Here is a 16,771-nt window from a genome sequence, read left to right as displayed (position 1 = left end):
TGTCTGTCCAGTAAGCTCATACAGTTAAAAGCAGAGTCATTAAAAACAAATTAAAACGAATAAATAAATGAGGAAATAAATAGTCCTTGAAGAATTGTTGCACAGATTCCTGTGGGTAAGGGTAGGTGCTATGGAGAGAGGGAGAGAGAGGACAGAGAGAAACAGGGGAACTGACAACCCCATCATGAGCCCCAGCCATTGGCTAAACGGTTGTAAAGCCTGATAGCTGTGGGGACAAAGGATCTCCAGAGCCCTTCAGTCCTGCGGTGCAGTGAAATAAACTGCCATTGCAGCTGCTTCACTGGCCTGCTAGCCACTACTAATTTAACATATTTCAGTCTCTGACCAAACTGCCAGTAGTCAAGTTGACTTGTGGGTCCATAGGTGCTAGGCCAGGAAAAATGTGTGGAACAAGAAACATGCTCTGGTCCATTGAGATAAACCTTTAGTGCAGCTCTTTTCTCTTCTCTCACTGAAAAAAATACTCTCCACTTCTCAAATAACTGATGCTAATACAGCATCTATGTCAGCCTTTTGAGGTGCCAACACTGCTGTTTCAAACCAACAATCACCTCTCCGTGTCGTCACACACACCTAAAATACGCCACAGCCGCCAGTAGCTCCTCACAGGATGCTGATTGGTAATGACCACTGGTGGTTCACACAAACACCTTTCTTGAAGCCTGACATGATGGCTTTTTGTGTGATCTTGTGATCCCATGATTCTTGCATAATCTCATAAGAATTCAGCTGTTGTGAAAAGAAACCACTTTGGATGAAACTGCCCATATATGTCACTAAGGCTGTTTCAGATTAAACATGACACAGTTGTATGCAACCCTTGTCAGACTGTTTCCCAAAGGTGTATTCATTATCTGTGACACTGTTGCAATTCCTGGTATTATTTTCAGCATGTGAGTCTGTCTCTGTCATCACAGCAAAATGTGGTCCTAGTGACACCCACTGCAGCAGAAACTAGTAAAGAAGCCATTTCAAGTACTGTGCCAGGTGATGTCTGTCTGTCATTGGATGGTTTTTGCCACCGCGATAGCGCCATAACTGTGCAAAATGCAGCCACAAAACTTTACAGGTGTGTAGGGGTGTGGTCCGAGCAAGGATGCCAGAAAGAGTTATCCGATTTCAAGGTGATGTCTAGTATTTCTTTGGATTTCTAAATTGAATTCTCAACACAAAATGCAAGAAATTAGCTGCCAAGAGTTTGTATGAATAGTAACTGATGCGTTATGTCAGTAATTACTGTAGTCTCCTAAATCTTAAGTTTGAAATATTAAAAAACCTCAGAAATGTCTAATACTTGTGCTGTGTGTTAAAAGGATGGTTACTGGACAATTGTTCAAAATGACCCAGAATTTTTAACACATTTGCACATACTTTATGCACGTTGAAGAAAAGTAGACTTTTGTACAATATCTCACTAAATATATTTACATGACATACAATTCGCCATCAGTGCAATACATAGGAATGTTGCATATTTACCAAATGTTAGACTCTTTCCTTTATGAAGAAAAATAATTCCAATGACAGAAGCTGGTATAACTAATGTGTAAAGTAACATGAGCAACTTTCATATTGGTTAACAGCTTCACAGGAAATAAAAAAAATAAAATCTTAGTACCACCCTATCAATAATCAAATATTGAGCATTGAAAAAGTAATAGATCACATGTACATATTTATCTTCATACATGTAATGGATTGCTTTTGTACAAATATTTTATATAACTTTGGCAGTTTATCAGGAACAAAGTTATCGGAAAAATATGAAACAATAATATCAAACTGTCAGCAATGTCATGTAAGCTTGCCTTCCAAAGCTCATGTTCACAGTGGTCATTCAGAAAGGCTGGAAGCTGATGGCCAAAAACAAAGAACAAAAAGCCAAAGAAAAAGAAAACATTTCCATCCTTTCTGCCAAGACTGTTAGCACTGGAGGCTGTCGTCATTGTTGTCATGGTTATAAAATTACAAACACCTATGAAGGTTTACATAGCAGTCATCGCCATTTACAAAAAACATGGTCTATTTTCAGGTCGACTTAAAATACAAACAGTTTGAAGGCAAGGGGACAGGACCCTGCTCGGTGGTCACTGTGGAATCATGGGAGAGACATGACCGAGAAGAGGACATGCACAACAGTGCTGTGTGGAAGAACGTGAAGCCAAAAAACGAGGGTGCAAAATGAAAGACTTTGCAACAATCAAAACGCCACACGGTCAGAAAATGACTTACACCGGACAAAATAATCGAGCAAATTTCAAACATACTAAGTTCACCATAATTCATATACGTTGGGTTTGTTCTTTTTTTCCACTGGTTTGGCACTTTATTGGAACAAATCTCTGTTCAAAAAGACTAAATGTTGTACAAAAGGTATTTCATGTCTCGTTAACATAACTCGTAGAATATAGTACTTAATAGTAAGCATACGGTAAGTAAACACTTGTACATACTGTAGTTTTAAAATGAACATTCCAACAGATGTTTTACGCACATGCACAAAAACAAACAAACAAACACAACTCTCTCTCTCCCTCTCTCTCTCTCTCTCTCTCTCCCTCTCCTTCTCACTGTCTCGCTGCCTTGCCACATTTGGGCCTCCTGCGCTTCTCTTTGGACAATCTCATTCGCCAGCTTCTATGCAGAAAGAACATCTGTTGCTACTGCTCTTTCTCCTTCCTCTCTTCATCTCTTACTTAAGACAACACAACTCTTTTAATACTGCATTTTTTGTCGCACATTATGACACTTCCTCTGCCGAGCGTGTGTCTGTCTTGAGACGCACAAACTCTTTGGCCACCTCATCGTTGGTCCTTTGAGAGAGTATCCTCATAATGGTGAGGCCAGTTTCGTCCATGGAGATGCTCTTCACCAGGGGGTAGGAGGCAGAGCAGCTGCCTTTCTCGGCCAGCTCTCGGAGCTGGATGACCGTCATGCCGATGATGCGGTCCTCTCGGGCAAAGCAGTAGTCCTTCACTGAGACGTGCAGCTCGTAGGCCTCCGGACCATGTTCATTACTTAGAACACTGGGAGGAATGACAAAGAGATTTGAGACGTGAAACTCAAGTGTTCAAATATGTTGGTGTCATGCATTATTTGAGATATTTTACTGGGCTGTACTTCAAAAGGAAATGATTTCAGAATTTAAAAAGGAAATGATTTAACCTTTGCGGAAATTGAAGTGTTGGGTTTACCACATGACGACAGCTCATAAGTAAGTTGTAAGTCGCTTAAAAGCATACCAATATGACTTTTTGTTTTATTGTTCAACCTTAATGAAAAGCCCTAAGTCTCACTGATCTGTACATGAGCGCACACCAATTGCTTTTTGGACGCTGACATCCTGCTTTGTTCGCAGCTGAATATACCATGTCAGTAAGAGACTCTGGCTGGGTGACATTTCCCAAGCGAAGCTGCCCCATTATATGTGTGTCTGTGATGACACAAATTTAGTCATGTTTTGCAAGTGAAATTAATGTTTCTATTCAAATGAGCCATTATTCTGTGTCAGCTTTTGTTTTAGGTTGTTTTCTAATTATCCCTAGCAACTTTAATGGCTTCCTAAAATTCAAATGACAGTGGCAGGAGTAAATCTATATGCAGACAGCAATGAGCCTGCAATGATCACACTGCTGTTGCTACAACTCATTCTAAGGAGGTTCTCACATCACGGACCCAGACCTGGGCTGAGCACACTTAACCATAAAGTCCAGTTTCTTTGATTAGAGTGAATACTTTCTTCCCATAGAGTGTATAAAAATGGCAGATGTAGCTACCGTGTTGCGACCTATTTGTTTTGTGGACTGCAGTTTTAAAGCTTTGAGTTCTGCATTTTGGCCCCTGCCATCTTGAATTTTCCCGAGCTGTGGAGGAGCGAAGGGTGAGTGTTTTACATCAGCAGAGATGACCCTTAATGAGACAGCCTTTCCCTTAAAGTGGCCATGCCCATAATTATGTGTAACCTTAAGCCTTGATAAGATTTAAGCAGTTAAGTCATATAAAAATTCACCATACAGTTCTCATGAACATGAAAATTAGCTATAGAGACCAAAATTGTTTCTTTGTACCAGGCTGTAAAGATGTTTGTTTCTGTGATGAAAGTGGGCCTTTTAACTTAGGGATCTATGGGGATTTACTCCTTTTGGATCCAGCAAGTGGTCATTTGATTAACTACAGTTTTTGGCACTTTTGCATTGGCTTCATTTTTCAGCCCTGGAGGTTGCTGCTTGAGTGCCGTACCTGGGCACAGTAAGTCAATACTATAGACTGTATAAATAATAGACTACTGTGACGTCATCCACTGGTTTATGGACTGCCATTTTGTAGCCTTAAATTCTGCATTTTGGCTATCGCCATCTCAGTTTTTGGAGCCATAATGACCAAATTTAGTCAAAAGGATGGAGCTCTGGAGAAGCAAGGGGTTAATCTGACTCATAAACTGTAGCAATGCCTCATATACAGCCTGTTACTCAAGAGGCCTTGCCCTTAAACATGTGTAACTGGGCCTTTACAAAATTCACCCCCTGCACAGTTGTCATGTATGTTGACATTAGCTATAGAGACCAAAACTGTTTCTTTTATCAGGCTGTGCACGTGTTTGTTTCTGCTGTAAAGATGGACATTTTGACAGTGCAGTCCATGGGGATTGACTCTGTTTTGGAGCCAGCCTAAAGTGGTCAATCAAGGAACTGCAGTTTTTGGCAATTCCATAATGGCTTCATTTTTTAGCCTTGGAGGTTGACACTTGGTTGATACGTGCCTGAATTCAATTGAAATGTGCATTTGGGTAAGATTTGTCAGGTGTGAAAACGCACTGTATCAAAATCTAACAATTTTATACAAGTAGCAGTTGGTGAGTTGAGTTGCAAAGGCTTCTCACAGTGTTGCTGTTGTCCTCCAAAATCTGCAAATACATACAGCACACGCCGATCTCATACTCTGCGCTGCACAGCCAGGGGTGCAATTGTACACAGACACAGTAAAAATCAATTGTACCTAATATAAAAATGCCCCAAGATAATTTTAGCATTGTGATTTTAGTTGGCTTGGCTTAGAGTGACAGTTTTACAGCAGGGACAGGCTCATAGATTTCTAATGCAGTCACTTGACTTCCTTTCACAGTTTCAATGCAATAAGCAGAAGTGCTGGTGTTGCAACTGTATTCCATTCACTGCTTATAACAATTAGGAAGACTTTGGCAGTGAGGCATTACAGGTATTATGTGGTATATAGGTTGCTAGAGACTCTTTTGTAGTGTGCAGATAGCACTCTGAATACTAGTTTGAAGATACTGCAGCATATACAGTCGTTAAGGTAAATAATCTTGGAGACTATTTTTAGTTTGTATGTAGGCAGGCAAAATGCAGAAAAATAATACAGGATGTACTTTAAAAAAAACTCCCCCAGCTTGCTCTTTCTCTCCTCCTCTGTAACTAACATGAAGAAAGCAGGATTACTCACTATTGGAATGTTTCATTGTACTTTGGTGACCAATTGTTATTCTTGGTCTTGGTGCTGAATTTGCGCTTCTTGTCAGCCAGGTGTGGTCCCACAGCATTGACCTCGACAAACGGCCGGAACATGGCGTTGGTTTGCCAGATGAGGTTGTTCACTGCGACCACTAAGAAAACCAGAGCAAATAATAATCAGCGTCATCGTAGATATAGTTTAGAAGAAAGTAAAGTCAAACACTAACACTGTTTAAATGTATTCTTGGCCCCATTTTCTTTTGTCATAAGTGTATTTATCTTCCTTTTCCACAGATAACTGGCTAAATGTAGAAAATGTCATATTATGGTGAGATACTGTCAGAGCAAGTAGAATAGAATTTGATAGCAGAAACATTTCCACTTATCTGGAACATTAATGGTAAACATCTTTGGATGTCACCGTCTATGAGTCAAACTGAAAGCATTTATTCACAGACCGTTTTGCACATAAAAAATGTACAGGGATAAATCCACCATAAGGGAGACAAAGAATCAGATTTTTTTATTGCATTTTGTCCATTGGTAGTTGCCAGAGGTAATTCTGGGAAATGTAGAAAATAAAGATGAAAATGTTAAACTGCATCTCTTCATCCTGTAATAACAGAAGCATCCATATATGACTGCCATAGTGAACTAACTGCAATCAGGTTGTCGTGTTAGTGCTGTCGGCTGATTATAGCTGATTGCCAGCTGTAGTGCATATGGTGTTGCTTCAGGAGGTGGAACAGAAAGCTTTGCAGCTGTGGGGTGATGAGCCCGATTTTTGTTGCTGACATTTAGGGAACAAAAAACAACAAGTGTGTAATTATAGAAATTTATTTCAAAAACAGTAAACCTATTTGAATCATGGACAAATGAAAATCTGGACATTTTTCTATACCTTGCAAAAAGATATGAAGATAGAATAAAGCATTAAGAATGAATAACAATTATTTTTAGTGCATAATGGAGTTAGAATCTAAACTGGAAAATGCAACTATTTGCTCTTGGATTAAAATGAAGTGAATGAATTGACGTATAGTGAATGAAACAAGAAAAGACCATGCTAGCCGTTCTGTGAGGCAGCACTGATGCCTATAGCCTGATTATAACCTGACCTATCTTGGATATGGAACAGCAGCAGACATCGGCTACACTGATCTATCGTTTCATCTAGTGTAGTGTCTTATAATAGCAGTGTTTAACAACACTGGACAAAGCAGTGCTTCCATCCAAATGCTAACATCAGCATGCCAACATACAATAACAATGCTAACATGCTGGTGTTAAGCAGGTATAAAGTTCACCATTGTCACCATCTTATTTTAGCAAGTAGATATGCTAACACAAAGTGCAGCTGATGCTGATGGACATGATATTGCAGGTATCTGGTTTTAAATCAAAGACCCTAAGAACTGACCTGGGACCTGTATGGATTCAGTTGCTCATAATTTCTGTGAATGAACTCAACAATTAAAATTTTAAAAATCTAACCAATCTAACTGTGTTTCGCACAGCCATATTAACAAAAATTAAAACATTTGTATTTGCATGCATGGTCCACCATGTCAGACCCACGAAGACCTCTGGTATAAATGATTGTAAAAAATTCCATGCCAGTGCATCCAATAATTGTTTAGATATTTCATTAAAAAATGAGAACTTCATTCTGCTACTAGAAGAAATGTATTGAGATCACTGAGGTTGTCAGGATTTATCTTTTGAATGTCTGTGGAAAATGGTATACCAATCCATCAATCCTTATGAGGTGTCAGAGGTAACGTCATCAGTTCACCAATGTACTTAAGATTTACTTGGTACCATGAATACCATTTAAAAAAAAGTTTAGACAAGCTGATCAAAAGTCAAAGAATGTCAACCTATTGGTTGACAAATTTACGCTCTGGGGGACATGAATGACTGTGCAAAATGTCATAGCAATCCATCTAATAGTTCTTGTTGAGATATTTCAGTCTAGGCCAAGGTGGTGGACAGACTGACAGATTGACATCACCATGCCCTCAAACATGCTGCTAGTAAGGCTAATAAAAACACAGACGTTTCAGATCTCTCAATCATAAGTGTTGGGCTAAGCTGCAACTCTTTAATAGCCTCGGCAAGAATAGAAAAAAAACCTACAAAACAGCACCAGTTGTGGTTGTGGTTTTCTGTATAATGACTTCAATTATGTCATTTAATTTCCTTCTTTTTGGTCCCCAAAATGAGCTCCAAGGTTATATAAAAATGCAGCTGATCATGGCTCAGCAGCACCATCACACATAGGAGATTACCACCAGGACCTGTCCATGGTGAGTCTTTAAACAAGTGTACACATTTTAAAAATGTACAACAAAAGGCAGGTCTGAGTATCGGAAAATCTCACCCTTCACGCTGACTTTGTGCTCTCCAGTGCCAGGGTGAGAGATGAGATTCACTTGCATCGACACCTCCCCCACGGATCCATTGGATGACTGACCTGGACACACACCAAAACAACAACAGGAGTATTGGAAAGAGGCATAATGAAAATCAGAGAGAATGGAGGAGTGGCAGAGAGGGGGCCAGGGAGAGAAAATAGAGAGATCGAAAACAGAGGTAAAAGAGAGAGATGGAGAGAGAGGATATAAAGGAGAAGAGAGGATGAAAGGACAGAATCCAAAACTGTGGGTGCAGCTTTTTTTGTGGATGCGGTATCCAGAAATTGATCCAAAAAATGGTGTATAAACACCTCTCTGTGTGTCAAAGCAAAAATACTAAACCCAGAAAAACAGTAGGGGAGTACTCGTGATTTCACCCCTATGGCAGCGCAGTAGCAAACACAACCAGACTTACCTTTAGCTTGAGGCTGAACAAGCAGAAGAGGAAAAAGGAAACATGAAATAATCTGCCTGGTTTGAAGGCCATGAAGGAGGCAGATGGTGTGAAGGGATTCACTAAATAAATAATGCTCTGCACAATGAAATCATCTGACTGTTGAATTTGTCAGAAATAAAGATAAAACATTGTATTTGACTGCATGAAAACAACACAAGTGGAAATGAAAGCAGGACTATGTATCAGAGAGGAGGTGGAGAGGGGACAAAAGTGAACACTGTGAAGGAGGAAATACCCTTTTGGGCATCACAGCCTGCACAGTTACATCAGCATTACAGTTTCAATCACATGGGGACATGCTGCTGCCAGGAAACAATTAGAATTGACTGCTGACCATGTGTCTCACTTTGTCTAATGCAGGGATTCCTGCCTTGTGTTTCACCCAGCCTGGGACAAACAGATGTTGAACACTGGAAGGCAAGTGCCAGTGTGGTTGATGAAGGGGCGTGTTGATCCAATAGCTAATCAATATGTGCCAAACATGCAGTGCCCATTACAGCTGGTAATGAAGAAACAAGCCTCCTGATTTATTGTAATGATGCCCTGAGAGGTTGGAGGGAGGGGGCAGAAAAACATTGCTGCTGCACAATTAAGCTGTAGACTTGTGGGAAATTAACGGAGCAATGCAACAGCATTTACTTCACCTACAGGCTGAAATAATATAATAATGAAATGGCATGTTTACTGATTGGAATTAGAATAGGGACACTGTTAGTCTGTGCCTTTAAAAATTAATTAACAGTCATGTACACCACAGATGTTGGAATGGGCAGTTTGGGAGTCATGGGAGAGCAAGGTGTGACTCTAACTAAAATGGAAGAAGTCTCTTTCTGTCTGTCCATTGATTTTTTCAACAATCGTTTTTCTGATTGACTTAACAGTTGTCAGGTGTACTGCTGAGGACACAAGGAAGAGCGGCACGGAGTGCGAATTCTTTAGATCTATGTGATATGTTAACACCGCCAGAAGTACACTCTTTAGTAAGTACATACAGATACAGATACAGATAAAGAACAAGTGAGACTGTTAATAGACAAGAGACTGTGTGTTGCAAAGTGCAGTAAAAACCCCAACTGAGAAATATATTTCAAATGCGCTGTATACATGCACAAATAATACTATTGAAACCAAGATAATACCTGTATATCCCACGTCTTAATCGGAAAATGCTAAATTCAGAAAAAGGCCCAATTCAGAACATCCAAATGCAATGTGCAGTTTACAAGACCCATGCCAAATTCTGCATATTGTCATATTCAGAATAAGTTAAGTTGTGAATTAGTGTGCATGCAAACATAGCCACTGTTTAATGTATTATTTAATGTCTTAAAAGTAACATGGCCGAAAAGCATATTGTGTACAGCTCGCTCTTCGTGGCTTGCTGCAGTACATTTAAGAACAGATGAATGAAGAGAGACTAAAAATGCTATGTATCAGCAAACATTTGGTTAGCAATATAACTTTCAGAATAAGCACTTTTGTTTCTATAAATAGGTAAATGTTAAGTTTGTCATTGGTGCCATGAAAGGTTTGTGTGAGTTTCTGAGTTTGAAGTTGGCCCGTTCAAAACAGGTTCAGTGTGGACAGGCACTCCACTTGTAAGATGAATGGCACATAAGGAAGATAAAGGAAAGCAAAAGTAGATAAAACAAAGGTGGCAGGGAGGAGGGTCAGCAGATTAAGTGAGGGAAATGCTAACAAAAGGCGGTAACAGATAAGAGAGGTGAGGTGTAAGCATTAATTGTTGCAGAGCTGCAGTTGAATTCATTGAATTTTTTCCCCTTTTGCTGTTTCAACATAAAAAAAGATGTTACCCAATCACACAAAGTGACAAATCAACAGAAGATTACTTCATGAGCAGAAATCTGTAAGATATTCACATGAAATGACTGTATAAAGAAATATGTCTTGATTAATGTAAGCAATGTATTTCCACTGTAGTTTCAAGCAACTATAAAGCTTCAGCCTGCTCCCAAACAAACAGAACACACGTGTGCTTCCATGCGTACAATTTGCAGGAATAGACCAGAGCATGGCATGGTCTAAATGTGTCAGAGCACAGGGGTTGGTGATTAATGAAACAGTGTCCACTGTGCTTCATCAAGCATCAGCACATCCCTACACTGTTTACTGACCTAATGCACATCTACCACCTCACTAACTCCACTTATGGGCATCGCATTAGACCACCGCAGATAAAGAGTGACAACATGGTGTCAACTCGGAAGGGGGGAAGGGATGAGAGAAGAGATTTAGAGAGGGAGGAAGAGGAGAAACACATCGAGCCATCTCAAAATAGCACGCAGTGAAATGCTGTGCGTCTTTGCCCATCTGCCAGTCAGTGAGAGCGAGAGCGCTGGTTGGGCCCGCTGACTGCCTGGCTGACTAGCTTTCTCCCATTGCCATTCTGTTTTCCTGCTGCCTGCCTATGCAGCGTTCTGCAAGGCTGAACACACTGAGGCAACCAGGAGCTTAAAGCTTCAACGCCCCACTGGGCTGAATTCCCTCTCGAATCTCTCCGGACACCTGAAGGTATTTCTGCCTTGTTACAGAAAGAGTGACAGAGAGAGACAGAGAGATGGGGAAAAAGTTCTATATAGAGACGGATGAATGTGAAAACAACACATGAAAGTGGGTCGCTGATGACGGAGAGAAAGATCACACAAGGGAATTTATACATTTACACCACATATGTTTTATATAAATCTGTCATGACAGTGTTTTTATGCATTCAGGCCCCTAAGGGCATGGGGTGAAGATGCCACTGAAAACTTGTTTTTTGTATTTATTTATAGTGAAAGAGAGATTAGGGGATGGATGCAATCATTGTCCAGTTCACATATAAACTTAAAGAAAATAAGTGACACACACAGATGCTCAGAACATGCTGTAAAGTAAAGGAGGCCGATGGAAATAGAACTATATTGAGTTTAAAGCGAGCCCAGACTGGAGTCACATTATTTTCAATCAGTTCCAAACACCAATAGGAGCAGCTGGTGATTTGGTGGAAATAAGGCTTTCCTTCTATTACTTAAAGAATTTGCTGTTATACAGACAAAATAATGCATCAACAGGAGAAAAATGCATTCTGAATTTCACTAACAGAGGTTATCAGGTTTAATTAGAATATGCTTACTAACTAGTGTCTGCAGAAAGTGTTAAAGGTCCAATGTAATGCTTGTTGTCAGGTATTTACTTGTCTTTCACCTTTTGAGGTGAACATGTTTGCATGCATTTATGTTCAAAAGAAGATTTTATTTTTTTAATACTGTCTGAATATACCTGTATTCATTCTATGTCTGAAATGCTTTGTTTTAGTGCCTGCCTCTTTAAGCCCTCCTAAAAGAAAGCCCAGTCTGCTTTGATTGATTCAGTGTTTCTGAGTCCCTCATATCTGTGCTCTCTGCATCTACGCATCATCACTGCACTTCCACTCCCTGAACTGAAACTTAATTGAGCCTGACCTTAGCGAGCTCATTACCTTGAGAGGTTTGGGTGCATATATATTTCTTGATCAAGGCATCTGTAGGTTGAGTGTAAAGGCTGAGAGCATATTTGAGGGACTTCATATCAGGGCTCTTTTCCAGGAAGGTTTTCTTCAGCCCATTTCCTCCAGCATGGAAGTATTGCTGAAAAAAAAAAAACAGGAACAAGAAGCTCAGACTTATAATTTCCCAAGGTGAACAGAAACTTTGAAATTACTTTAAACATACTGTAAGCCTCTTTTGAGTTCATACACGACAACAGTTGGCTGAGAGAACAGCCTAGGATTATGTGCATTTAACAAGGAGGCGCAAACACATAAAGAGACCAGACAAGAGACAGCAGTAATAGCCACTTTTGTAGCTAATTACCAGGTATTTAAATCTGAAACCCATGCTTGGATGGTTAATGCACATTTGTGCTGATAAGCCTGATGGCTGAGGACAGACAAGGCTGTGTTTTCTTTTCAAACCCTGTCACCACTCCCACATGTGGAAGGTGGGAGGCTGGCCACGGACAGATCTTATTAAGGATGCTGAAAAGAAGTGAAGATGAAAGTGCTCTGAGACACATTTCTAAACCCTTCATAGCTTTTATTCTTTTGTGCCTATGTGTTTAGCGATCTCTCCACATGAATATTATAGGAACAAAGGAGTATTTGTTGGGGAGTTACTGTAGGGTCTGTTGTTGTGATCTAAGTTAAAAAGTTAATGTACACCAGAGGCCCTGGGCAATAAAATACTGCCGATAGAAACAAGGTCTACAAATTGTATATTGCTGCCAGGTGATATTTGATCTTTAACACATATAGCAAGATGCTCCCAATAGGATTTGTCTGGTAATTATTTTTTGACTGGTATCAGGCCTGGAACTGACTCAGCACAGCAAGAGGCATTGTTTTCTACCTCTTTAAGGACTCATAAGTCACAATTTTTGACTGACATATGCCTCTCGTGAACTATACATAATCTGGCACGCAGGGGGTGGGTCACATGTTCAGTTTATCCAGAGAAAGAAAATGAAATCACACACTAAATGGGAAACTCCTTGTAATTAATCTGAAATTTACCCCACAGCAAACAACAAATATATTATATAAAAAAGTGTATACTTTCTGTCGCAAACTAATTTTGGAACTAAGGCTAAGCTTATAGTAAATAATGACATAGCCGTACTTTTTGTAAAATGTATTTGTGATACTCACCTCAGAGCCCGCAGGCCAAATCTGGCCCTCAATAGGGTGCCCAGTGGCCCACAAACCATTTTCTAATTTACAATGAAAAAAAGATTCACAATGTGTGTGTTTTTTTTTTTTAATGGTAAGGTGTAAATATGGAGTGAAAAAAACCCATCAAAATAGAGTTGGTTTATCAAAAAAGACGTGTCAGGTGAGGATCTCCTGGACCCCCCAACAAGTCCTGGCTAAACCTGAAATGTCCCTGTGTGCACCTGACCTGTGCTGGGCTGCTGCGACTGAACTCGTCTCTGAGCAAAGATGAGAGAGGACAGCACAGATTTAAAAAGTCAATTAATTTATTTTATTTATTTATAAATTATTATTAATGTTTGTTTATTAACTCCCCCCCTGTTTTCTGTCATTTTGCAAAAGCTGGCAAAGCAGGTTGAGTATCCTTGGGGTGTAGAATGCAATTATACACAAGTCTAGCTTACTTTTTAAAATATATAAATATATTACAATGGTCTCATCTGCCAGTATTAAAGATTTAGCAACATACTCCAGAGAGAAGTTCAGTAGTAGAGTTCAGTATTTACATGTGTATTTAATTTTTTTCTAATGTTATTGTTGTGATTGTGCATATTTCAATTCAAAGAGCCATTCTAATTACCCCATCATGGTAAAAAACTGATGCACTTAAGTGTAATGGTCAAGGGAAGTGTTGCTCCATGTTAGAAGACATCCATAGTGTTACTGCTAGGCTGCAGTGCTGCATTCCCTCTGGCAAAAAGAACAGCCGACCTGGCAGAATCACCCCACATGCTCAAAATATCACCCTGCCTCCGGCAAAATTACCTGCCAGACTGCCATCTACCCTATATTTCATCACTGTTGTCTTTTTTCCCTCCTTTCCCTTACATTCTTCAAATCTTTATTTAATTTATTCCTCTTTTTGTTCCTCATTCCTTGTCTTTTCTTTTTATCCTTATGTCATTCATTATTTTTTTTTCTTTCATCTCTATCCTCGAGGTTTATCAGGGGGTGGTATCTTGTTGTGAACCACATGAAATTTCACTCCTTCTGAGTCTATGGCACTCCCATATTACTTTCCATATACAGTATATGTCTGACAACAGAAAAAAACAGGTGATATAGATATTTATTTTCTATAAATTCTTGAAGTGAAAAGCAGCATCTTTCCTAAAATACACTACATGTGTAGTCCATACATAAACCCACTAATTTGTCTAGAACAACAAAGCTGGATTTGGTGGGAAAGAAAAAGCTGCCTCTCTTCTACAATCACTCATGGGTCAGAGTTCAAAGAAAGGAACGAATGGTGCATTATTGGGAATCAGTCAAATGGAGTGCACATCGTCTTCTATCACATGCATGCCATCTGCTAACACACATGCACTGCTCTATGGCCCAGTGCATTTCCCCATTATCCTACCCATCAGTTTACACAGGTTTAAGTTCAGTCGGGATTAAATATTTTTATTGGGATAATCACTAAATGCACTCATGCCCAAATATTCAAGTATATGTTCTGTGTACAAGCCACTCTACTGCATTTATATAAGTTTGGCTCCTTAATACCATGTGTACATTTAAGGTAACAGCTGGATGTACTATTCTTACACTAGTAGCTAATGATATATATCCATAGGAGTCAATAACTGCAGCATATTTGGTCCTCTATCAATGCATCTCTCCTATTTTTTTGTCTTTTAGAGATTACAGGTTTAAAGCTGTTGTTCCTGCAATATATAAAAAAATATGATGTAGCCCTGTTAATAGCAGTTTTTAATCTGGTCGGCCAACTCTCCTAAGGCATTACTGATCTGCGTTAATTGACTGTTCTCATTGGAATACTGATTAACTGAATTCCAGAGACATGATTGATCTGAACCTGCAGGTAGTTTCCTTGGAGACTGCAAAAATCAATTAGTTTCCTCAGCACTTTATGATGCAGTGTTCCCCCAGTGGCACCACACCATAACTCTTTTCTTGTCCCTGTAGAACTGAGGCTTGGTCTTGAAATTGTCTCATATCCCTTTACAACAAACAGTCATATAGCAGTAAATTAGCAGCGCTGCTTTTCACACTTTCTTGTGCTGAGAAGCTTCGGGCATCTTTCCATATTCCTTGATATTAATTATGTCTCATCAGATGGATCTAGACAGCATTGTGTTTTTCAAACTATAATGGTATTTTTTTCTCAAGCATGTTGTGAGCACTTTGATTCAGGAACATTGTCTTCTTGCAACTACACTGTGTCTCATTCAGAAAACATCAAGGAAATAGAGGTACTATTGTAAAGTGGAGATTTCGAACAATTTATACTAGCCCCCGTCACAAGTGTCTTTAGCGATTTGTGAAGTGACTAAAGAAAAATGTTTCTCTCCATTTTAGTCAGATGACATCAAAATAAAAAATATACACACGTTAAAGTATGTTTTTTCCATTAAAATATATACTGTAAATGCTTTTCAGTGTGTGAGCGTTTGAAACATTACAACTATCCCTGTCCATGTTTTGTCAGCTTTGTCATATATATTGGTTGCACAGCGAGACACCTGGATGGCAAAACTTGACTTTTTGAAAAGACAGGAGAGGCTGCATAAGGTATGGCAGAGCAGAGATATGCAAAGTGATTTAAATGACAATATTGTAAATCAATATATACATATATATATGTGTATATATGTATGTATGTATACACACACACACTGGACATATATATATGTATATATTGATTTACAATATTGTCATTTAAATCACTTTGCATATCTCTGCTCTGCCATACCTTATGCAGCCTCTCCTGTCTTTTCAAAAAGTCAAGTTTTGCCATCCAGGTGTCTCGCTGTGCAACCAACAGTATAATCATCATAAACTCACCTTGATGGTGGGAAGCACAAGGTCCATGGCTGCACACTGTCGCGGAGTCAGACTTCTGGCTTCCTCTCGAGTTACATGCTCCTGGAGGCATATCAGATCAAGACAAAACACTCAACATTTGGCAAAACAGGAACACAAATTGCTTTCAAATGCTTTGAATTCTCGAGATCGAGCATAGACTGTTTACAAAACAGCACCAATTGCAGTCATTTAAGCTTCAGAGTGTCTGATAAAATTGAGCCTTGCTGTGTTTCAAAAAATCTATTTTAATCATGAGAAATGTTTTTTTGTCAATTCTAACAGACGTTTTCCTTATTTATGAATTGATTAGCTAAGTAACTTCTGGCACCACCTTATTTCCCAGGTGTTTCTCTTGTAAAGCATAGACAAAATGACATCAATGTTTTAGATTTAGAAGGAGCATTGAGAAAACTAAATCACTGATGCAAACACTGCTATGACATTGGTCCTCATCTACAAAGTTTCACATATCTGGCCCCTTGTGTTTAACACACAAGTCTTGATGTTAGCTGCTAAGATTCAATCATAGTCATCACACTCGAAGAGTTGTGCACAATGTGCAATGTGTGAAAATGCACACATCGTCACTCAAATTAAAGGGTGAAAAAAACACAAACATATATGTTTTTTGTGCTCATTCATAATGAAATATAGATTTTATCCACCACAAGTCTGTTTGAAACAGATTTTAAAGAGCTGGTGTGAGAAAGAAAATGCTTTCATCAACATCTGCACTGAGATGTTGTCTGTTTTTGATGCCAAAATTGCACTGGGACCACTTGGTTTGTACTGACTCAATTCCAGTAATCTCCCCATTCTGTGAAAA

The 16,771-nt window shown here is 39.2% G+C and overlaps 1 protein-coding gene across 1 annotated transcript in view; it reads right to left on the bottom strand.

Moving 5' to 3' along the window:
• Window positions 1–2,581: 2,581 nt before the first annotated feature.
• Window positions 2,582–16,771, bottom strand: part of LOC121963669 (protein unc-13 homolog C) — a 130,472-nt gene continuing 116,282 nt past the window's right edge. The window contains exons 29-33 of the mRNA XM_042513969.1: window positions 15,925–16,005; window positions 11,845–11,992; window positions 7,873–7,965; window positions 5,482–5,641; window positions 2,582–3,047 (exon numbers count right to left, since the gene is read on the bottom strand). Of these exons, the coding sequence (XP_042369903.1) occupies window positions 2,762–3,047; window positions 5,482–5,641; window positions 7,873–7,965; window positions 11,845–11,992; window positions 15,925–16,005 (768 nt within the window). The 3' untranslated portion in view covers window positions 2,582–2,761. The remainder of the gene's footprint in view (window positions 3,048–5,481; window positions 5,642–7,872; window positions 7,966–11,844; window positions 11,993–15,924; window positions 16,006–16,771) is intronic.

This window comes from Plectropomus leopardus, chromosome 1 (genome assembly GCF_008729295.1).
Source record: "Plectropomus leopardus isolate mb chromosome 1, YSFRI_Pleo_2.0, whole genome shotgun sequence".
Classification (NCBI taxonomy): Eukaryota; Metazoa; Chordata; class Actinopteri; order Perciformes; family Serranidae; genus Plectropomus; species Plectropomus leopardus.
This window is presented reverse-complemented; position numbering and strand designations above follow the sequence as displayed.